We start from the raw sequence: 24,873 nt of genomic DNA on the forward strand, positions 1-24,873 counted from the left end.
GGAGCAGTACTGCTCCTCAAAATTAAATACTTATTTCCCATGCTGTTTCATGGTTCAAAAATCTCTATTTTTTTTCTTTGAAAGCACATAGGTTTTTTTTTAACAGTGATTTCTTTTATGCAGTGTGCAAGTGAGACGCCACAGTCAAGTCAAAACATGGACAAGGCATATAGATATATTTTCAAAAGACTTCATCATCATTCCTATCAACCAAAATGTTCACTGGTTTTTGGCAATAATATGCTATCCTGGACGGGTTCCTGATGCTCCCACTCCATCTGTTAATGAAGAAGCAAACAAGTCCTCTGATAATGTGACTTCCACAAATGATCAAGATGAGGGAAATAAATCCATAAATAAAGACCAAAATATTAGTGCTGATGGTAAGATATAATTTACATTTTATCTTGAGATTGCTTTCATAAAGTTATGTGCAGATTCTCTTAAATTTGAGCATCAGTGTGCATGTTGGACAAAATAATCCAAAATGTGTGGTAACTGACATGATAGGCTGAAATTGATATAATTGCTGATACTGAATTTTCTTTTGATATAACTTAATGCTTTAATATTAAAATATTTTAAAATATTACAGTTGAACCCCATTTAATGAATTCATCGGGAACGAAACTTTAATACGTTAGATTGGGGTTATTTGTAATATTAGGGAGTGAAAAAATTACAAAAATTTACTTACCTTATCTAAAACCCCTAATAAGCAACTGCCCAAAAATATCCATAATTAGAAAGTTCGCACTTTTTATTCAGCATTCCACGACTTATTACACGCTAGTTAATTTAAAATTTTAAACTACTGTAACACACAATTTTCTTGATACTCGACTCGAAATAGTTCTGTTTCGACTTTATGGAGAGAAAAAATACTGTGTCTTTTTCAGCTCGCTGCATGAGATATATTTTTACAGTTTCCAGGCTATGTAAAGCATTTGGAAAAGTAACAGTTTTAATGGAAGTTTCACTATCGCTTTCAGCATCAGAATCACTATTCGTTGGTTGCCACCTAACCTTCGCCCGTCAAAAATTGTCGATTTCCGAAAAAATAAGTCTTTTTCTGCTTCGAACAATATGGATGTAACATTTAGAAAATCTAAAATCCAATATTTCCTAACTGAAATTAACAAAAACATTTTTTTTTTGTCTGTTAAAATAATTTGTTATTTCGGGGTTTATTATTCGGTAAATAGGGGTTTTTGCCTTCATTTAAGTTGGGGGGGAGAAAAATTTGCAAAATTCGTTAAATAGGGAATGGTTAAATTGGGGTCTAACTGTATTAATTTATTCACAAATCCTTTTTTTTACACACTTTTAAAATGACTCTTGCCAAACTGGTTCTGAGAAACAGAGAAGAGGATCAAGTCTTAGAACTGCCCTCATTAAACATTAGTTAAATCAACAGTAGCAAACATTATATATATGCTACTTAAAATATGCTGTGAAACTTCATATAAAGGGTGGTAAATAATGAAATTTATAAAAATTATGGTTTAAGTATGGAAAGGGGGGAGGGGAGAGAAGATCGTTGCTAGTGCATATAATTTTCATATAAATTTGGTATTGTTTGTGTAAAGTGCAAGTTTTTGTGTTAGCATCATGTTAATATTATTTATATTTCTATATTCTATATATCAATTCCATAATGTGGTGTTGACATTCAAGAATTAATTATTTCTTAATTTTTTTGTACCAGTAAAACATGTGCAATTGCTTTTGCCAGTATTGATGCTTCTTCAGTCAAAGCACAACACTTTGTTAACTGACAAAGAATCGGGCGGAATTGCATTAACTGCGACATCTTACAGATATATTTGTACATTTACAGAACTTATTTCATGGCTAATGTAATGTTGAAACTGCACATAAAAATAGCAAATTTACAATGTAATTTATTTTTGTCAATGGAAAAAGCAATCTTATGTGTTTGGTCCTTTGTCAATACACTTATATTTGGCAATGATGCAAACTACATCTGCTTTGAGCTACTTCTAAATATTATTCTAATGTATAAAATTTTGTCCCACTTATTTCTAATGTATTGTAACCAAAGGGGGGGGGGTAAGACTCAAAGAATTTCACCTTTGAAATTTTGCAAAATACTCATTGCTTTAATTCTATTCACAGAGAAGTAAAAGATGGATTTCAATGTCCAAATAAATTACACAAAAAAGAAGTTTTAATGGTTGATTGATTATGTGTTCTGTTGCTTCACAACGCAACAATCAAGGCAACTTCAACATCTGGTTGGCTTGGTAAGCCAACCAGATGTTCACGAAACAGAAGAGGATAAGCTTCTCGGAAGTCATCTCAAAACCTTAGAAGATATCCCATTTAGAGGCAAAATCATAAAATCTGATATTACTCTCCTATCCAAAGGGGAATAAGATGAAGATCCATGCGGTACAGACTTCTCTTTCAAATTCATTTGTTCTTTGAAAAAGCCTAAGACATGTTAGGCAAAATCTCAGTTTAAAACATTCTAGGTGGCCTGCGACCTGCAAGACCAGAAAATGGTTATCTCTCGATGAGAGTTGTGGAAGCATCCATTTTGTATTTGTATGAGATAAACTGAACTAGGTTCAGAAAATATATTTTGTGTTGTGTGGCTGTGTTTGCTCTTAAGTAATTAGGGTTAATGATCAATGAAGTCTTGTTGAGCAATGTTAGATCGAAATTTTTAATTAATAAATTCTGATAAAAATTTCTGCTTGCCAATTATTTACTAATTATGCATTGTTGTTCCAATTAAAATAAGAACAGTCTGGTATTCAGTATAAGCCATACCTCAGCAGTGCTTAATTCATTCAGCTTTCCCCTATTTTGAACACAACTTTTTAATGCATTTAATTATTTTTATTTTTCCAGGCATTGGCACAAACAATGATGAAAACTCAATGCATAGTAGTAATAACTCACTTTATGAAGCTGAAGAATCTCCAGATTCTGAAGAGCCTCTTCCAGAAGCGCCTGACAGTAGTACACATCCTGATGTAGTGCAACAAAATCAAAGGAGAAAAGAAACGTAGTTATCTTTTTTAAATTCAGCTCTCTTTTTTTTATTGTTTCATTTTATGAGAAAGCCGATTCAGTTCAGTTTTGTTCATTTGAAGGAACTATTTTTTTTTTTTAATTTATTCCTGTGTGAACTTAATCTTTTTAAGTGATTTCAGTTCTCGTTTTCAGACATGCTATTTCCAGATAATTGTGAGTTTCCTCTTTTTTTGTCAGTAAGCTTTTCATTTATGTAATAAAAATCCAGGAGTGATTGTGTTCCGGTATTTTACCGGATTTCCGGTATTTTCATCTTGATTTCCGGTATCTTCATCTTCAAAAATACCGGAACTGCTATATTTTCAGAAAAACTCACTTTTGTAAAATTTTGGTTGATGTTTAATGAAACGCCGAAAGTCCAAATTGAAGACGTTTCGTTTGGTATAAAGCGTAAGCTACTGTCATGTTTTGCAAGCTCTATGGTAATTATCGAAGAACAGCTGGGGTGGGAGACGGAATAAAGGCTAGACAAGATGAGGAAGGAGGGTTACTTGATATTTTCCCCCTTAATATTTTCTTTTCAAGATGTCTAATAGCATTTTTCTGTTGCATATCTTAATATACAGATGATGTAATTAGGGATGCTCATTCCCCCCCCCCCCCCCGACTGCGATGGCACCCCTCAATTTTACCAAGCCCCATTTTCCCTCAAGAATTGCCACCCATTAATAAAAAGACTTAAATTCTTCTAAATTAATTTCTCCAAAAGTTTCTGTGGTATAATCTGCCTCATAATCACCCCCCCCCCCCCCGACACAAACACATGAAAATCCTTGTTAATCCTTGTTATAGCTTTTCACCAAGATGGCCTATGGCTTTTCTCGGTTGCAGATGCTTATGTAATAGTTTTTGCAGCCCCCCCCCCCATAAAATGTTGAAATTTAACGACCTATATGTATCGAAAATATCGATATTTGGAGAGTGATATATCGTGGTATTAAAATTCGCATATCACCTAGCTCTATTGCGCAGTGATCATAATGCATGCTGCCCCTTTTGACCCACACTTATTTGATTCTGAAATCTTTATGCACTTTTAGTAAATGAATGTAATTAATGGTTAAGGATTCAGATACAGTGGAGGGAAATAAAACATTCTTTGAAAAATTTTAAGAAATGAGAAAAATTAAAAGAATTTCATTCCTTTGTGCACATGGACGTATTAAGTTCAATTAAAACTTCAAGTTTTAGCCCCAACAAATAATTATGCATATAAATAATGTGTGCATACATGTAATGTGTATATATATATGTCCTTCAAAGCACTTTTTCTTCTTGGGAAAATAAGTTCAGGTATTTTTTATGGAGTCACAATCACCCCTGAAATCTAAGTGAATTGGTTTGCACTTCGCATTTGAGCAACTGTAGCATGTCTGTATTTACATACATGTAAGAGATTAAGAAACTATTCAGATTTATTATTATTATCATTTTGAACAACTTATTTATTGCACCAAACGCATAAAAAATTAAATATAATAATGATTAGGGAAGAAAAGGCATGGTGGCAGGTATTTGACGTGTGACAATTTTCGGCAGTTTAAACCATTGTTTAAACTGTCATGCCAGAAACCTTCCTGTCGAAAATGACTAATATACTGTCAAAAACCAGTGTAAAATAAAATTTAACTAGAAAAATTTATTTATTATTATTATTAAATTTTCAAATATGATGAAAAGAAACATTGTGGGAAGTGATCTGTTGGGTGAATTTAAAGTTGAAATGCGGAAATATTTTCAATTTCATATCATTTTTATGCTACTAGTGAATAGCATGCTTTCAAAGTAAAATGCAGATGGAGTCAGCATTGTCACTTAGTACTTTTATGTTAGATTGAGATCATAAGGTTAAGGTTCAGAGCAAATTAAACTGCATAGCTGCAGGGTTGCCACAGACTACTTAAATGCAACTTTTTAAACCTTTTTTGACTTTATGTGACTTTGGAGACATTTTCAAGCAAAATCAGGCTAAGAGCAACCTATTTTCACTAAATACTTTTTTTTTTTTTTGAGAGAGAGAGAGAGAGAGAGTTTTTTTCAGAAACAAGTTTTCATTTGAAAACACTACAAGTTCTTTCATTTGTTATTTTGAAACCTGAATAAGGTGAAAAGCAATGTAAGTAAAGAACAAAATCTCAAAAATACAGCATATAGCTATTTCAGGGCAGTTTTTGCACAACTTTTTTGTGTGCTGAGCTTTTTGCACTGATGAAATGGCTCCATTATAAACTTGATATAGGAGCCATTCCATTTCAGATCAGGCAGGGTCTGTCACATGACCATCACCGATTTTTTTTGAAAAAAATACGGTAGTTACAACTAAGGGACATATGAAATATCACTAAAGGATTTTGCAAGGAAAAATTTTTTTCTTCAGTTACAGCCTATTAAAATTCTGAACAAAATCCGCCATTTTGGAAAAAAGCGGCAAAACACTCCATTTGAAATGGACACTATTTCAAAAGTATTTAACCTACTTGAATTATTCTTTTTTCTAAAAATAAATAAGGACCCAAACATCCTCTAGATATCATTTTTGAAAGTTTAGTTAGGTTTTTTGATAAAGAAAAAATTCTTTTTTGCGGCAAAAAAATTGCATTTTTACTGATTTTATGATTTTTTTTCTCCATGAAAAAAAGTTTTTTTTACTAAACAGAGATGGCAGTCTAAAGCCCTTAGATGATAGTTTCATAACATATTTTATTATAATTCTTGAATGCATACAGCCTCGGGAAAAAAAATTGAAATTTTGAAAATTTTCAAAAATAGCGATTTTTGAAGTGATTTTACTCAAAACACCATTTTTTAAAAATCTAAAAATTGGCTCATTTGAACCCCATATAATGTTTAACAAGTGGATAGACACCGCATCCCGTATTTTTTCCCATAAAATGTTTTATGATTTTTTGAAAGTGACCTTATCGCCCATGGCATGCACGTAAAACAAAAATTTCTAATAATTTCAGTCACTGAAAATCTGATTATATTAATGCCTAATAGCTACAATAATGGTGCACTTTATCAGCAACAAATAAAATTTTACTGACTTTTAATAATATAGCTGTATGAAACCGCTTCTGATGACCCAGTCAATTTGTCTTTTTGTACTTCGTTATATAAATATATTTTTCTGCTGATCAGCGTCTAATTGTTATGGGAGCTGAGGTCCTATACTTTCTTATTTGTTTCACTCAAATTTTTGTATTTTTGACCGAATTCAGGCCACTTAAGCATTAAAATAAGTTCTGAAGACTATAGGGATCCTGCACTTTTGTTAGAAATTGGATCCCTGGCTATAATAGCTACCTTTGGTGAGATCTGTTTGGTTACCTCAACTTACAACCATGTTCAATTGATTACTTCTCTCATAAAAAAATGCTTTTTAAATTCTTAAACAAGTGAGTTTTGCGGTTTGAATTTAGCATACATATTCTTACATATAAAAGTAACCATACGAGGTAGGACACAAAAATTATGTGACAACATTCGCCAATGACAACCAAAGCACGAAATGAAAATTAATAATTTTAAATGCATTGTATTGTTCTTCCCTTTGATGGTTACCCCTGTCGCGTAATTGAGTTGAAGAGAAAGAGAACTGAAAGAGAAAAAATATGATTTGTTGCTGCACATGAAAGTAACAGTGAATGCATAGCTTTGGAGACAAAATAAACTAATATTTATATAAAAAACAGATTTTAAACTAATATTTATAAAAAAAAAGGAAAAATTTTAACTGTTACTGATAAAGTACATCATTATCGTAGCTATTAGTCATTAATATAATCACCAAAGGCTCTTCTATCTAAAGGCTACACACAAAATCTTACAAAAAGACGAATTGACTGGGTCATCAAAAGCGGTTTGCTACTGATATATTATTAAAAGTCAGTAAGATTTTAGTTGTTCCTAATAAAGTGCACTATTATTCTAGCTATTAGGCATTAATATAATCAGAATTTCAGTTACTGAAATTATTGGACATTTTTATTTTACATGCATGCAATGGGCGATAAGGTCACGTTCAAAAAATCATAAAACATTTTATGGGGGAAAATACGGGATGCGGTGTCTATCTACTTGTTAAGCATTATATGGGGTTCAAATGAGCCAATTTTTAGATTTAAAAAAAAAATGGGTTTTTTCAGTAAAATCACTTCAAAAATTGCTAATTTTTGAAAATTTTCAAAATTTCAAATTTTATTTCCGAGGCTGTATTTATCCAAGGATTATAATAAAATATGTTATGAAACTATCATATAAGGGCTTTAAACTGCCATCTCCATTTAGTAAAAAAAAAAACTTTTTTCATGGAGAAAAAAAATCATAAAATCAGCAAAAATGCAGTTTTTTCGCGGCAAAAATGAATTTTTTCCTTTATCAAAAAACTTAACTAAACTTTCAAAAATGATGTCTAGAGGATATATGGGTCCTTACTTATTTAAAAAAAAAAGAATTATTCAAATAGGTTAAATACTTTTGAAATAGAGTGTCCATTTCAAATGGAGTGTTTTGCCAGTTTTTTCCAATATGGCGTATTTTGTGCAGAATTTTAATAGGCTGTAACTGAAGAAAAAAAATTTTTCTTGCAAAATCCTTTTGGGATATTTCATATGTCTCTTAGTTGTAAGTACTGTATTTTTTTCAAAAAAAATTGGTGATGGTCATATGACACTTTTCATACCTGCCTGCCTGATTTGAAATGGAATGATTCATAGCTGTATTTTTCTTGAGATTTTGTGCTTAATTTACGTTGTTTTTCACCTTATTCATATTGTAGTGTAAATTTTTTTGATAATTTTTCATTTGTTTTGAAACTTATTTATTATTATTATTCATTTCTATTTCATCATTTTTCTTGGGAGGGATGAGGGGACCTATCTTTGTTTGTTACTATGGACCAATCCACTCCATTATGAAAGGATGCTTGCTTAATAGCCATAACAGCTAAGTTCTTCATTTTCCCCTCAGTCTATGATTTTATTTACTTTCTCCAAAAAGTCATTTTTTACAATTTCTCATGGTAATGACCTTAATGCAGCACTCTCTCATTTAAATGAACTATTGTAATAAAAATCAATAGAAATGTACAAAAGAAATCAAATTTTATTAATCATCAATATGTTTGGTAAAACCCTTCCTGAAACGCAAGCCTGGTTACAGTCCTACATTCAACATCATGAAATAAATTTCAAATTAATATCACTTTTTATTTTCATGCTCATTTATTATATTTTAAGTATTCATTGAAATAGCTTTAATAATTACCTCTATTTCAATTGTTTTGGTTTCTTTTAAACATTTTCTCTTTATTTTTTCTTACAGTCCTTGTATATGTATATTTGATTCGTTGAGTGGACCAAATAGATGGAAAATAGCTGCTACATTAAGAGAGTATGTATTTGTTTTCAATCCCTATTCTAACCTTCACTAAGGTGCAAAACTCCAAAATAACTTGCCAAAAGATAAATGTTAAGCTTAAAGAAGGAACTCATTTATTATTATACTTTAAATATGTACATTCAAAAATGTATGTTAAATTTGCATAAATAATAACATTGAGCTAAAGCAGATAAATATTCTTAACTTATGTATTTTTATTTGTTAAATACACAATTTTTTACTTGTTAAAAGTTTTCATTTTCATGATCTATAGAGTTATAATTTTCAAATTCCTCAGAAAACTTCATTGAAATAAAATATGATAAAAAAAAACATCCTCCATAATTGCCAAAAGTCTATAATGCACAAACCATGTTACTTATGGTTACATATATAATATAAGGGCAATTCCATGTCAGATCAATCACCTTCTTTAAAAATTTCATGAAATACAGGGCTTTTAAAACCGAAAAATTACAACAAAAAAAAAAAGGAAAAGTTGTGGCATTCAAATGACTGTAACTTCTCTCCTAATTATAGTAGAATAAAAATTCAAAAAACATTGTAAAGCTAAAGAATAGAGCTTTCTATTGATATAAAACATGACTTTCTTACGACAGGTTTGAGTTTCAAGGTCATTCACAGTGACTTTTGACCTTGAATATCTCAAAACATGCCCCCTTAGAATTTCTTCAAAAAAAAAGTATTTTATAGCTCTAACACTATTCTTTCACTGCACCAAAACTAAGATTAAAATTGCAATGGCAAGGTACTGAAAAAAAATTAAGAATGTTCACATGTTTTGCAATGTGGAATTCCATATGTCAGGTCAGCGACCTTCTTGACCTCCTCACCACTTCCGATTTCAATGAAATTTCATGAGAAGAACACATACAATGATAAATAACCCTGCCATTTTTCAGAATTCTACTTCAAAAATGTTGTGAAATACAGGGCTGTTAAAAACTTTAAAAGTGCAAAATAAACGGAAAGTTGTGACAGTAACTGCTATCCTAATTACAGTAGAATAAAACTTAAAAATCATTGTAAAGTGAAAGAATGGAGCTTTCTATTGGTGTAAAACATGGCTTTCTCATGACAGGTTTAAGTTTCAAGGTGCACCGTGCGTCAACCGTGTGAATGTTTCAAGTGTTCACCATGGTTCAATTCACTGTGAATTTTGACCTTGAATGTCTAAAAGCACGCCACCTTAGAATTTCGTTAAAAATATATTATTAGCATAATTAAAACAATAAATTAAAACAATAAAATTAAAACAATAATATTACGACAGAATTAATGTAAAACATGAGACAAAAATACAGGGGTCGAAGTGGTCCTATATATCTTATATTTCTTATGTTTTCAAAAAAAGTATGAAAATCGTCCTATATTTCCTATATTTTTGGAAAATGTCCTATATTTCCTATATTCCTGCTTTTTTATCCAATATATTTCTGTAAAACAACAGTAAATAAACTATCTGACTTCGGATTTTTCGTCAAAAGTACGTGTGCAAACGAATTTCAAATTAAGAAACGCAACTCACTAAATCCTGCAACAGGCATCTTCTCTCATTGGCTACAGCAATATGACGTCACTGTAGTGGGTGGAGTTTCGAGAACGAATTCTGAAGTTGGTTTTAGAATTTTGCGTTTGTTTGGCAACAGCAGTTTGTTTTGTTTTCCAGCGTGTTTTTTTTTTTTGTTTTCGCCGGTATATTTTTGTGTTCAGTGCATTTTCCGATCGGAATGTTCTAATAGTCTTTTGCAATCTTTTCTTTTTGTGGAATTTTATAGAACAAAAGCATTGCTTATTTCCTGGTAGTTCTCAACACAAAGACGGTTTTTATTTATTTATATAAGCTATGTTTGTGACACTTCTATCCCTGAAAAAATTGTGAGTTGCTGTGTTAATTATCAATAAATTTCACTTTGTTCCTTTTTTTTTGTCTACAACGTACACTTTTTTCAAAAATTATTCTTTCAACTACAGGAAAGTCATTTCAGGAGTAAGTTATAATTTTGTTTGAGGGTTTTTTTTTTAAAACAAAATCATTGATAAGAATAAATAAATAATATGTATGTATTATTTCTTTTTTCATAGCGAAACTATTCATATAATGTGTCCTATATTTTTGTGGAAAATGTCCTATATGTGACAAGTCGATCACTTCTACCCCTGAAAATATGTAAGCTTTTCTTATTTTTTTTTTCTTGCAGTCCCTTGCCATTGCGATCTCAGCCTAAGTTTTAGTGTAGTAATAGAACAGTGTTGAAGTTATGAAATATATTTTTTTGGAAAAATTCTAAGGGGGCGTGTTTTGAGATATTCATGGTCAAAAGTTAAGGTGAATGCCTTTGAATCTGACACCTGTCGTGAGAAAGCCATGTTTTATACCAATAGAAAGCTCTAATCTTTAACTTTACAATGGTTTTCAAATTTTTATTCTACTGTAATTAGGATAGAAGTTACAGTCATTTGCATGTCACAACTATGCGTTTATTTTTGCACTTTTAGTTTTTAACAGCCCTGTATTTTGTAACATTTTGAAGTACAATTTCGATAGGTAGAAACACTTCTATTTTATCATAAAAATCTCCTAAAACATTAAAATTAAAGCTAACTTTTGCCAACTGTAATGCCCTTTCATGTTTTTGAGTGAATTTTCTGTAAGTTTCAGTACTTTTATTAGTTTTCCGATTTCTCATAATAACAGGAACTCTGCTTGCGAAAATACTAAATTTACCGGAAAGGACATTGTTGAACCTTCGTGCATCTTCCTTCTTCGGCTATTCAACTAGATCCGCAACATTAGGGGATTTTCATTTTGACAATGTAATCTAGAGAAAAGTAAAAAATCAATCTACGTAACTTGAATGATTTTCACTGAAGCTAAAAAGACTAGGAATGATAATCAATTGACAATATGGATAACTTGAAACTGTTTTTACTGTATTACTGGTTGCAACTAAGCTTTGAAATAAACTTAAAGGAATTTATGAACTCCAGAACGGAACAAGACCTATCTACCCGCCCCTCAACCCTAAATTCTTTGTGAGTTTCGTAGCAACTTTTAGTGAACATAATTTTCCCCTCTAACCTTCATTTTTCATGAGACACACAATCAAAAGTGGAAAAAATCTACGAATGATTCAGAAAAATTTTCGACATATGGAGATTTTTTTGATACATAGAAACAATTTTTTTATGCAATAAACATGGAAATTTGCTGGGACTTCGATATATGGAGGTTTGACTGTACTTAACATTATTGGGACTTTGAAAAAGTGACGTGACACCCAGAGTGTTGTGAAATCTGGGTGTCAGGATAACAAGGTTTGACTGTATTACATACTTCATTCTTGAAAACAATTTTCTGCCAAAATTTAGAAGAACAATTGAACATAAAATTCGTTAAAAAAAGTATATATATGAAATAAATCTTTTGGTAAGATTAATTTAGTATAATTTTTGTTAAGTAATTTTGAAATACTCCTTTGCTTCCCCCCCCCCCCTAAGTATTATTATTTTTATTTCTAAGCATTTCCAAAAATGTATGGGGGATGATTTTGTGTTCCAAATTCAATAAAATTACTCCCCTTTAGTAATATTTTTCGTCTTTCAAAATTTTGAATTATTTTGAAAATGGGTATAAATTTTATGAACTATTAAAGAAGATCTCTTGAACTTGGTATTAACTTTTATAATTTCTAACTTGTATAAGTAAAATGTTACTTTTTGAAAACGCTAACAGAAACCATATGCTTTGCCGGAAACTGCAGCCTGTTAGAGATGTTAGTCCTTTTGTATTCAGTAAATGTTTTTTTTTCCTCAAGTTGGAAGTTATTTCAATATATGCTGCCTCAATTTTCTTATTTTGTTTTTATTTTAATGCTGAAGTTATTTTTTAGCTTTAAGTCAGTTGTTAAAATTTTGTTTGTTGTTTTAGGGAAAATTCCAAATTTTATACAAATGTGAACTTGGTTGATTTTTTTTCCCCCTTTCTTGAAATAAAATTTTTACACAGTTGAAAGTTTTTTCATATTTTTATTTGTGTTTCAAGTCTGCTGAAGTCATATTGGAAGCATATGTTACTTTAAGAAATTTGAAAAGAAACAAATGAGAAAATAAATGATTCGCAAGTAGCAATAACGCATGTACAAAAAATTCATGCTGTTATCTCTTCCTGTTCATAACATATTTACTTTCCAAAACTGAGATTTTGAGCAATATTTCAATACTCTTGTTTCTTTTTAATGCATTTATTTATTTATTTATTTTAAAAGCAGATAAGGCCACAGTACTTGCAATCTGTAATCAAAGAATTACATTGATTTTAGGTTTTTTAAATCTTTAGTTTGTCGCAACTAGTTCAGAAAAGTGCAAGGTTCATGTAATAGTAGCCAAAATAAGTTTTCAATTCCCTCTAATTAAAAATATCAATAAAGTTTATGTTTTTTTGCAAATGAATTTCATAGTGTATGTTTCTATGAATTAAGCTTGAAAAAAAATCAAAACTTATGAGGTAACCATTGTTTGTTAAAATTCTGTGCAGTGGTTTGTTAATAATTTTTGTCAAAGATTTAGATGGTGTTAGAAACTGTTAAGTCTGCTTTTCAATCACACATCAGAACAACACTGGAGAGGAAAAGTAATCAAACTGTATAAATTGTCGCACTTAATTGTATTTTTGTACATTTATCATTGTTTCCCAATTTCATTTTAGGTATTTGGAAATGGAATGGCGAATGAAAAAGGGGACTAAAAAGTTTTTTGATAGGAATACAATGCAAGGATGTGTCATTAAATGTCCTCAACAAACTAATTATAGCGATTGTGGTGTTTATTTATTGCAGTATGTTGAAAGTTTCTTTGAAGTAAGTTGACCAATTTTCCTTCTACAAATGCATACGATTTATGTTTTACGCATTAAATGAAACTGCATTTTGTTTGTTGATAAAATGATAGAAATTTTCACTTCGGACTACATTTTAAAATTCTAGTTATATCTTAATATAATTGTTTAGATTTAATATGATTTTGCTTTACCTGACAATATTTATTTTATATATATATATATATATATATATATATATATATATATATATATATATATATATATATTTTATAATATGTATGCAAATATTTTAACACATTCTAGGTGATAGTTGCTTCTCTTTTAAATGGTCATGTTTTTTGTAGTGTTTTTTTTTTTAATTAAACTACCGAAATGTATGGTTTCAAGCTCTTAAATTAGCTTTTTGTTGTAAAATGTGTTAAGTTTTTAAATTGCAATGTAAGTGATTGAAGTAAACAAAATTTTTAACTTTTATGCAACTAAATGTTTCCTGATTTCTTTTCTAGAATCCTATTCCTTATTTTGGTAATCCAATGCCTGATCTGTCTAACTGGTTCCCTGAAAACAAAATAGTTAAAAAACGACAAGAAATCAAAGACCTCATTTTGACTTTGCAGAAAAAACAGTCCCCATCTTCCGCTAGTTGAAAGGCAAAGAAATCACTTCACAGTCTGAAAATTCATTACATTCTGCATTTATATTGCCAGTGTATGAAACAATGGAGTATTGTGTGCAGAACTATAGCATTGATTATAAATATTTTTCTCTAAATCTTGGGTTGGAAATGTGTAGTTTTGTTGGTGATTCATGCTTTTACCATTAGACAGGCCACTTGAAGTGCTGTTTAAAAACATTTTGTGCACCTGTTATTGAGTATTGTATATAAATATAATCATATTTGTCCACTGTCATTTTTATACATTAAATTTTCTTTTGTTACATATGTTTTATTGATAACTCAAAATAAAATACACATCAACTGCATGTCTGTTCAACATTATTATTATTATCTTTATTATTATTTAAAGGAGATGTAATTGTCAGATGTAAGTACCTTTTGTAAAAATAAAAAGATCAATACAATCCAATGAGCATGTATTTATTGAAAAGATTTAAATGCAATGTGTTATTTTTTTCTGATTTCTTTTATTTAGAAAAAGTAAGTATAAAGACATAAAGTTGCATTCATAACTATACAATGAAACATTCCGGTCCAAAAAAAAAGTTTCAAGTTCCTGTATTTATTTTTAAAAAAAAAATGAATGTCACTTTCTTCATGAAGCGTCTGTAAATAATCAGCTCCTTGGTGAGAGGAGGGGGAAATCAAAATATTAAATCCTCGTAAAAATAAATGACGTTAAAAAGAAATGTTTTTCCTTTCATAGTAATACTATAAATATTGAAACCTCATAATGTTTTACTTCAAATTTATCATAAAAATATGATTTATGTTTTAGCAAGCAGTTGGTTATCCTAATTACATACGTATCAGTGGCATAGCCTAGCTCTCTGTTTTCCCTTTCCTCCCAAGTTAGCTTAGCTATTATAAACATTAAATTTTCCACAGTGAAAAACTTAGTTAAACTGCTTTTTTTTTTTTTTTTTTGCCAACATTTTTTATTTTTTTAACTAGAAACATATTTTAAACTCAAATGTTATTTCTATTTTGGTGCAATTAGCAAAATAATGTTGGAAAGATTTCATCAAGCAATGCAAAGAGGGTGTGAACAAAAATAGGCAACCAAGATTATTGTTCAACTTTGCTGGATGTTAAATGACATACCTATAACGGAAAAGTATAACCCTTATCACAGCTTTTGTAAGCTTTCATGGCTTATAATAGAGTGCAAATTCTATGCAGTTGAATTTTATCTTTTCACCTTAATACAAAAATATTTGCAAAATTAACTTAGAAATGTTTATATGTTAAAATACATTAAAAGTTGTTTTTCAATTTTTTAATAGATGTCAACAAAGTATAACACTAGTGAACTAACATTTAGACATATGAAACATTAATAGTGTTCCTAATGTAATTTTTGACAAACATTTACTGTTGGGGTGGGTGCAAACCTAACCTGGCAGTGTTGTAAAGGCTAGCTCCTAATGATAGCATTACGACTCTGCCAGGTTAGGTTTTTCTTAACTATAGATATGTTCCATTACCCACAGCTTTTGTGCCATCATGGGTTTTTAATTGTATGTACGTGCATTTGTATTAATAATTGCAGTAATGTGTCAGGGAAATGTGTAATTGAGTCTCATAAGTTCTGATTTATTTGTGACCACAGACCACCAAAATTGTAAAACCTTAGGAGCCAGGGAAAAAAATTAGGCACCAGGAAAAGTATTCCTCAGAGTTGATAGGAAAATTTAGTTTAACTTGGCTTCTGAAAGAACTAGTCACCAAAGGAATTTTTCTTTTCTTTTTTTTTCTTTTACCGAACAATCTAATGACCCGGATTTCTTTAAGTAATGTTATGAATTATGTTTCAGTTGCAAGATGGGGAAATTGGATAAAATTTGAGCTCCCCATTTTTAATGTTCTTCCCTGGATAAAGTATTTATTTTCACTTATTTAACCAAAGGATCTTGACACGTGAGCTTTGCTCTGCCTATGGTTTGGAGTGAGCCACAAAACCATTTGCCTGTCTTATTTCTGCATTATAAATATTAAAGAAATCACATGTAAATCAAAATTACAATGAAATACCACAATTTGTTATCAACCATGAGACCATTGCCACATACTGAAGATCTGTCTGTATATCCGACTGCAGGAGAATATTTAAAGTGTGGTGTAGTTATGAGAAGTTTGAGGAAGATGATCCACCTTTGAAGCAACAGCCCCTTTCTGTGTTCAGTCAGATCCCGCTACAATGCGATCCGACTTACGCGAAATGTCTATAACGGGAGTTTTTCATGAGTAACGAACTTTTTTTTCCGTACACAAATTGCTCACCTGCAACATGAAATTTTTTGAAAGGAGCGGCGGAGCGTTAGAATGGGCTTCATTGACACTAAATGTTGTTTAAATGTTTGGTTAATCCCTTTAGCATCTCTGAAAGTGGAAGTTCACGCATTGCATTAGTCTAAACTGTCTAAACAGCACTTTGCTTTAGTTTATACAAAAAGCTGCACAGATTCTGAATGTTTTTTTTTTTTTTTCATTTTACGTATGAAAGTTAATAAAATAGAATGGATTCCAAACGCGCTTTTTGGATATGAGTGAATCTTCGATACGTACAATTTAAAGTAAAGAAAAGGAAATGTGTAAAAGTTCAGAATTTAGTTTTAATACTGAAGCTACATATGTTGTTCCACAACGCAAAATTTCGACTTGCGCGACGGGTCTTGGAACGCATCCCTCGCGTAAGTCGGGATTCAACTGTATGCCATATTTTTAAGTTAAAGTAATTTAAATAAACTAGTTCTGGACTTGTGACCTGTGCTTGACCACAAAATATATGGAATTTCGGCAATTGACTAAGTTACAGGATTGCATGTGAATGAATCTAGCAAGGGAGACAGGAAAGTAGTGGTGAGGTATTCAAGGGTGCTCACCTGGAGGGGAATGTGCCCTTGCTCTTAGAAGTGGGCACCCTTGTGGTATTGATTCATGTGTTTTATAATGTCACTTGTGCCTTATTAATTTACTGCATTCTCTATGTTGAAAATGAGGGGAAAGAGTTTTTCTGTGGTTTCAACAAAAAAAAGTAAAATGTTTTCATTTTGTCCAGAAATGTAAAATTGTATTAAAGCAAAATGGTACACTCAAAATTATGTTCTAAAAAAAAAGTTTGCAGGGCATAAAACTGGTCAGTTAAAGTCAGTATTTTAAAAATTGGTCAGAATTTAGTCAGTAAAGTCGTTTTTTTTTTGTTTTTTTTTTGCATATTTACCAAAAAATTAATATAATATTCGCTGCCATTTTTTTTTTTTTTTTAATTTTCAGATTAACTTTTAAAAAGGCCAAAAAAAAAAAAAAAAAAACAATAAAATGCTAATATAGCAGCCTAATTTTGCCAATCCTGGTAGTCTGTTTTACTTAAAATGCATTTAACTGAGCGCAATAGGGCCATTCCACGGGAAACGGTCATTTTGTCTCCTACGGGACGCCTCATGTATTTCATTAAAAAAAATACTTTAAAATATTAATGAACGACTCCCTTCTATCCTCCTTGGCAGCAATAGCAATAAAAGAGGGAAGGAAAGGAAAAAAAAGTTGGGTGTAAAATTATATTAGAGTTGTATCACCATATTTCGAAGCAGCAAACTGTCGGGGGAAAAAATCGATATACCTTATAGAATCGATCTTAGCTTATCCTTAATAGCTCTTAAAACATTAAAATTAAAACTAATTTTCGTGAATGAAACTCAATTTCTAATTTATTTGAAAATCGGATTAAATGAAAGTTAGTTGGAATTTGAAAGAGAGCACTTTTTTCAACTTTAGGATTACTTGAGCGGGGCCCTTTCAGGCTGGGCCTGATTACCGGATAGGCCAACTAGGCAGTGGCTTAGGGGCCCTTAAATTGCTAAAATTGCTTTAGCCAATAATCTAATAATGCTAAAATTGTAAACTTTAGCGGGGCTCCAAAAAACTGTTTTGCCTATAGGGTCTTCTAATACCTTAATCAGGCCCGGACCTGCGTACCCGCAGACCCCACAGTGCGGGGCCTCGTCTTTAAGGGCCCAACGACCAAAGAATTTTTTTAAAAAATCTAGCACTAAGACTTATTAACGTTTCAAATATACACTGCTGGCTTGTGGCCTCTGGGGAGAGGACAGACCCTACAGATTTTGTGGCGGCGGGGGGGGGGGGGGGGAGGCAAAATTTATAGATTCGGGCCTGGGTCCCGTAGACAGCCACCTAACTTGTCTATTTTGTAGTTCTGAGGTTGGCCCTTGGCCAAGACATTTTTTGAGGCTCCCATGCAGTCAAACCTTACACATTTAGTCTTTGCCTAAAACAATTTCAGCTATTTGAGGTCCCCGAAAAAGCAGGGGCACTAGTCCACAGCATAGTTTGCCCATTCAGTAATCAGACTCTGATCGTCACAAAAAGCATTAGAAAGCAGATCGAAAGAGTTACGAGGAAATCAAAACATTGTTTTATCATTTTTCGCTTACAAAAAAAAAAGGAAAAAACGCTTCGTTTGGGGCCCTTCCCAGCTCGGGGGGCAGGGACCGATTTACACACTTGGGTGCCCCCCCCCCAAAAAAAAAATATGAAGGTAATTTTTGGATATTATTTTGATAGAAAGAAAACTAAAATAAATTCCTGATTTTCATATAAGAAAATTTTTTACAGTCTCATGGAGAAACTGTGATGGTTAAAGTAAATCATAATGTGCGTTCCCTTGTTTTCTTCTTTATTTTCTTGTAGTAAATTCTTCTATAATGTCCTTATAATCAAATTTTGCGGTCAAACTTCCTTCTATTGATAATAGAGCGAATGAAGATAATTTACTATCAGAAATGAGAGTACGCGAAGGACATTTAGTTCCCTTCAATAGCGAAAATGATCGTTCTCCAGTATAATTGGAGATTGGCAAAGTCAAAAACAATTTCAGGGCTGTATCTATGTTGGCAAAAGTATCCATTTACCAAGTTTATGGATTTTTTATTTAACATTTCGGTGACTGAACTTTCTTTTCCGATGATTGAACTAATATGAATAAATTCATCAGGAAAAGATTGCTCCAAATCACAGGAGTAAGATTTTTGAAGATCTTTTGCACTTTCTAGAATATTTTGCTTATGGCATTCAAACAAGTATGAAAATTTCTTTAATATGCCATCATAGGCTGACATCCTGAATTTTAGTTTTGTAATCAAATTACCACAGATTACAGAAAAACAGGAAAACTTGAAACTTTACTTTGAGTCTAATATGACTTCTTCACATTGTGTATCATAAAACTGTTTTGAAGGGTTTTTTTCTGTCTTTTTTGCTCAAAAATATTTAAAAAAAAAATGATGACAGAAATTTGGTGCCCCGGGCCAGTGGCGGCGCTAGGCGTCGGCGACTGCAGACGGCCTCGCGCAGATAGGGCCTCGCAAAATTCTCAGAAGTAAATTCTCAAAAGTTTTAAGAAATTTCCATGTTTTCAATTGAAGCTCTTATTAAATGCAACAGACACAAAAGTAATCAAAATAGTGCGTGCAGCGGAGACTGCACAGAGCCAGCTTTAGCAAATGCGGGGCCCAATTCTGTAGGAACCTGAATTTAAAATATTCACTAGCTACAGCTTATTGATCAGCTAACTCTATCCCCCCCCCCCCGCATCCCGTTCTATTTCTTTTCTTTTTCTCTTGTTGAAAAATTAGAAAATATTCAAAATGCTGCTCCTCCGAACACACACCCCTCCATACACGCGCGCACCGATAGCATTATGGAGCATCTGAAATTTCGTTTCGAGATCTTAAATTTCGCGATATTTCCAGCTTAAGGCGATACGGGGGTTTCAATATTTTTTACAGTAATTTTCAATGAATTTCTTTGAAATTTTCAGCATATTTACATGATGCTAACACTAACTCAAATATAAAATTTCATTGAATTATTTTGAAATTTAATTTTTTTTTAAATTCAAATTTAGATTTTATAACGCTTTTGTCATATTACTCCTTGCAAACGAAAATTCATCAGATTTATAAAATACTAGCAAAATATGATACGTAAAACAACCGAAATTAGGACGTTGGAATTACTTTTTCAAAATTTTGTCTTAAAGATAAATAATGAGAAGAAAAGCCGAAAACTAGACGTTTTCGATAAAATATGTTCATATTTCAATAAAATATAGCAAATATACTCCACAAAACTAATCAAACAGAAAAATCTTTCACAACAAAATGTTAACAAACCGCTTAAATACTTGGCATAAAATTTTCAGCAAATTGAAATAATAATTCGTTTGCAAGGAGCAGTTTGAATTTTGTAATTATGTCGAAAATTAGGTTTTGAGGAAATCAACATTTTCTGTTTTATTGCCAATTTCATTATTGAATAAACAAATTAGTTTTAAATAGAAATTCACCACAAATAAGGTGTTATGATTCATTTAAAATGGTATTAGTATTAAAAATTTAAATATTATATGCTTTTTTTTTTACTCATGCATTTTATATGCATTTTTATGTGCATTTTTTAGTAAAAAAAAGGGGGCGCGGCTCCTACAAAAAGTGTCATAACTTCGCCAGTTTTCCACCGATTCAGTTCTTTTTCTTTTTAAACGGTTCAGCTAAAGGTCTAATTTTTAGAAATATAATGAATGAAAAAACGTTTGTTTGATCAATTTTTACTCATCTGAAAGCCCCTTATCGCCTTAAAGCTAAAGCCCCCAAATATACCAAAATTACAAAATATGGCCTTAGAATCGCATTTTTAAGGCTTGAATATCAGAAAATATTCATGCAAGGGTCCCCATACCGCCTTTCTTTTATATCATTAGCAATCAGGTTTTTTAAACTACATCAACAAAAAGTTTAGGTGGACTGGCTCCTGAATATAAAATATTGCTAAAGTTTTTAGAAGCATAATTTTCAAAATTTTTCGAGGGAAGAGCTCCCTCCCCTTTCCGTAAAATCATCAAAGTTTGTCTAAAATTCTGTTTTTGAAATTTCGATTTCGAGACAGGGCCGATCCTAGGGTGTCGGCCGCCCGTGTGCAAAGACCTGATGTGCCGCCCCTCAAGAGTAATTTGCATATTTTGACTAATCTTTAAAACGTCTATATAAATCTTTCTTCAAATTTCTGTATCAAGTTATAATTTAAAAAAGAGTGAGAAAAAAAAACAGAAGAATGTTGAATTTGTAAAAAGGAAGAAAAGTTTTATAATAAGAAACTCCTTATGTACAATTTATATCTTTGAAGAAAGTAATAGATACCGAAATTTACTAGTCTTAAAAACGTATTTTACAATCTGTCTTCGGTGACATCAGAGGAAGGACGGAAGCGGGGGGGGGGGGGGGGGGGGATTGCTCCGAGAAAATTATCGAAATTGGCGTATGAAAAATAGTTTTAGTTAATCTTTGGTTGCGTTCGGTTGCAAGGACAAAAGAGTCGGGTATATTCATGGTGCATGGAGAAATTTTCGAAATTGACGTCAAATATCGCAATTTTAGGAACTTTTTCGAGACTTCAGGTGATAGTAATGTTGGAGTTCTTTCCTAAAATTCTTTCAAAATTTAAATCAGTTTGAAGCTATTTTTGTGACCGTAGCATAGGAAGGATCGGCGCTCTTCCCGAAAATTTTCCGAAACTGAAGTTTTAAACACGCAATTTTGTGTTACCTTTGTTGACCTTGCTAGAGTGAGGGAGATTCAATCGTCTCCCATCATAAGTTTTCGAAATTGAAGTTCGCAAATTTAGGCTGTCTTTGGTGACGGTAAGGGATCTAGCGGCTTTCCTGCGGTAATTTCTCGGCGCAATTGTTTCAAAAACCCATTTTTGGCTGTATTTGAAAACAATATGAGAAACGTGAAAATATTCCGAACCGAAATATTTTTCAGAACTAAAATCTATTGCAGGCTATTTTTTTTAGAAGGAAGGGTTTTGGGACTCCCAAGCGGATGTTTCTAAAAGCGCTATTTTATACTATCTTTGGTGACGTTAACGAAACTGGGAAGCTTTGGCGGATCTTTACGGATGTTCTTCGATATTAATATCGGAAAAATACAACTACAGAATTTTTTCCACCTTACCTTGACGACTGGTGGTTATGCCCTAGTGCGGTAGAAAGTTACATATGCCAAGCAGTTCTCCGGAATTTTTTAGAAATTGAAGTCCCAAAAACGTATTTTAGGCATTGTTTGATAACGATGGGATAAGAGCGGACGGGGGTTCAGTGTGTCCTCACGAACTGTTTTTTTGAAACTGAAGTCAATTTCAGGCTAGTTTAGGCAGGAAGGGTTCTGTGGCTCCACGGAACCGTCTAAACGAAATTTTGAGGTATAGTAATATTGCATTGGAGAAAAGGGGGATCCGGGGTCCTTCCCCGAAAGTTCTTGAAACTGGTGTTTGAAAAACGCAACTTAACTTTGTTTTTCAATAAATTAAGTGAGAGGGGTAGGGATTAGGGGGCTCTCTAAAGACGCTAATTGAGACTGTCTTTGTTAGTAATCGCAAAAATTTCGAAAAAGAAATCCGAAAAATGTCATTAAGCAATTTTTGAGGACAGTAGGAAGGGCTGTCTTCTAAAAACACATTTTGGATTTTGAAACCAACATTTTTAGGCTATGTTTGATTAAGTTAAGGTGGAAGGGGTGAATCAAAGACTTAATAAATAATTTTAATTGGGAAACAGAGACTTAAGATCAGTGGTTCAACCCGCAAAATTTTCCGAAATTAAAGTCCTAGAAATGCAATTTTAAGCCTTCTTTAGTCTCGTAAAGGAGGTCATGGCATCCTTTTTGATCTTCGTTTAGGAGCTTCGTTTAAATTTGCTACCCGGGGGAAGCGCCCTGTCCTCCTACCTGATTTGAAATCGGGCAGTTCATTCGGGATTATAATTAGAAAAAATTTCCGTAAAGGGGGGAAATTACAAAATTCTAGTTCGTCATTCATATATGTTTGACTCTCAGAGTTGTCGCAATTTTCCACTTTCTTTCCATGCATCCACGATTGTTGAATACAGAATTTGTTGTTTGAAATGCTTGCGAGAGTGTCTAATCAGTATAGCTTTTTTTTCTATATAAATAAAATATGTCTTCATTGTTTAGGTCTATAAAAGCTTGGGGGGTAAACATTAGTGGCCGCCCTCGGTGCTCCTTTTAGAAGGCACCCTTTCATGCTTCAGGAGGGGGCCATTTCTCCTCCCCTGTATCCATGCCTGATTACCGGTTTTGTCACAAACTTTGCAACCAAATGAAGCATGTATGTAAAGAGAAAATACTATTGGACAATGAACCAACACAATGTTCCCAAACATCCTATTTTTCTTAAACTATGCTATACTGCCGGGAAACCGACACTTACTTTGATAATTGAACATTTAAAATTCAGCATATTTATTCGACTAATTATAAGTTTTCTTGTGAGAAATTCTTGAGGAATTTTTCTTGCTTATAAGAACTACATGATGCGGCCTGCGGCTGCCCCTTGCTTTGGCCGCCCTTGTGCGGTGCACACTCTGCACACCTGCTAGGATCGGCCCTGTTTCGAGAATTTGCAGGGGATTGATTTTGACCTACTTTTTTTAAACAAAAGAATCGATCTGGGACACTCTCTGACCCTTTAAGTCAATAAAAATGGCTTATAATTGCGTTTTTAAGGCTTCAATTTCTAGAAATTTCCACCGAGACCTCTGTAAATTTTTTCCCCTAACATCTGCAAAGAAAGCCTAAAATGGCGTTTTTAAACTAAAAATTTTAAAATTTTTCCGGGGAAGGACCGCCGGACCCACCTTTCTATCAGGTCATTTTTCCTCTTTCAATGTGCCGCCTCCTCCCCCCACCACCAAAAAAAAAACTTTTTGATTGCGCTACTAGTCACGAAACGTTTTTGTCCTAGCAATTAAGTGAATTGGAAACTATAAGTGCCAATAGTTACTACAAAAATTAATTCCGTGAATTCAATGATTTGTCTGAAAATATTTTAAGATTAAAAGGGCCTCGCAAAACTGCATCGCCGACGTCTACTTTTGCTCTCGCGCCGCTACTGCCCCGGGCCCCGAATGCAACGCCGTGAATCAGTCCCTGTCGGGGGGGGGGGGGGGGGCCTCGGCGATCGTCGATCTGGCCAGTCCGCGCCTGGCGAAATATATTCGCCTTACCCACTTGCGTATATACTATCTATTAATAATTTTTACAAATTAGTTTAATAATATCGGTTTAAAACAAATTAAAAGTAAAAAGTAAGAACTTGAATGATTATCGCGAGATTTAGGTCCTACTGAGTTGAAACTTTTGTATTAATTAACTTATTTTTTAGTTTCTAAAATTTAAGGTAACATTCAGCAATAAAATATTACATGACAGCTATCGATACAGTACTTGAATTGAAAAAAAAAAGTTTTTAAATCTGTATTTGCATTGTGTATTATCATGCAAGGTATGTGTTATCATCCAAATGAAAATGTTTCTTGGTGATTTTCAGCCGTATTTTGCGTGAAGGATGGCGAATTACAAAAATATTGTAATCAGAGATGTAAAATTCATAAATTAAATAATTCTGACAAATATGAAAAAAAGAGCATGGATAAAATAAATTAAAAAAGTAGTATTTATTATTTTTTTTAGTGCGGGTGCACAACCCTCTGCACATGGATTAATGAATAGCAATAATTTACAAACAACAGAAGTAAAACTAACATTCTGGTTCGAAATTTGAAATCCTATTCCTTTGATCTGAAAAATATTTAATGACCTGAAAGTAAAGATATGTTTACCCTAAATTACTCTTTCGACGGTACCTTCATCTACTGTATGTGAATATATAGACCAAAATATTGTTCGATTGGTGAATTTTTTCGAATTTATTTGGAAAATGTTTGTCTGCATGTGTGTTCAGGGCTGCTAGCTCAATCAAACATTTAATATTAACATTCTAAAATGAA

At 32.3% G+C, this 24,873-nt stretch overlaps 1 protein-coding gene across 1 annotated transcript in view; it reads left to right on the forward strand.

Annotated features, from left to right (window-relative positions):
- LOC129224812 (sentrin-specific protease 6-like) overlaps positions 1-14,383 on the forward strand; it is a 104,596-nt gene extending 90,213 nt beyond the window's left edge. Inside the window, exons 16-20 of the mRNA XM_054859361.1 lie at positions 124-383; positions 2,881-3,037; positions 8,392-8,460; positions 13,178-13,328; positions 13,816-14,383. Of these exons, the coding sequence (XP_054715336.1) occupies positions 124-383; positions 2,881-3,037; positions 8,392-8,460; positions 13,178-13,328; positions 13,816-13,956 (778 nt within the window). The 3' untranslated portion in view covers positions 13,957-14,383. The remainder of the gene's footprint in view (positions 1-123; positions 384-2,880; positions 3,038-8,391; positions 8,461-13,177; positions 13,329-13,815) is intronic.
- The last annotated feature ends 10,490 nt before the right edge of the window (positions 14,384-24,873 follow it).

This window comes from Uloborus diversus, chromosome 6 (assembly GCF_026930045.1).
Source record: "Uloborus diversus isolate 005 chromosome 6, Udiv.v.3.1, whole genome shotgun sequence".
Lineage (NCBI taxonomy): Eukaryota > Metazoa > Arthropoda > Arachnida > Araneae > Uloboridae > Uloborus > Uloborus diversus.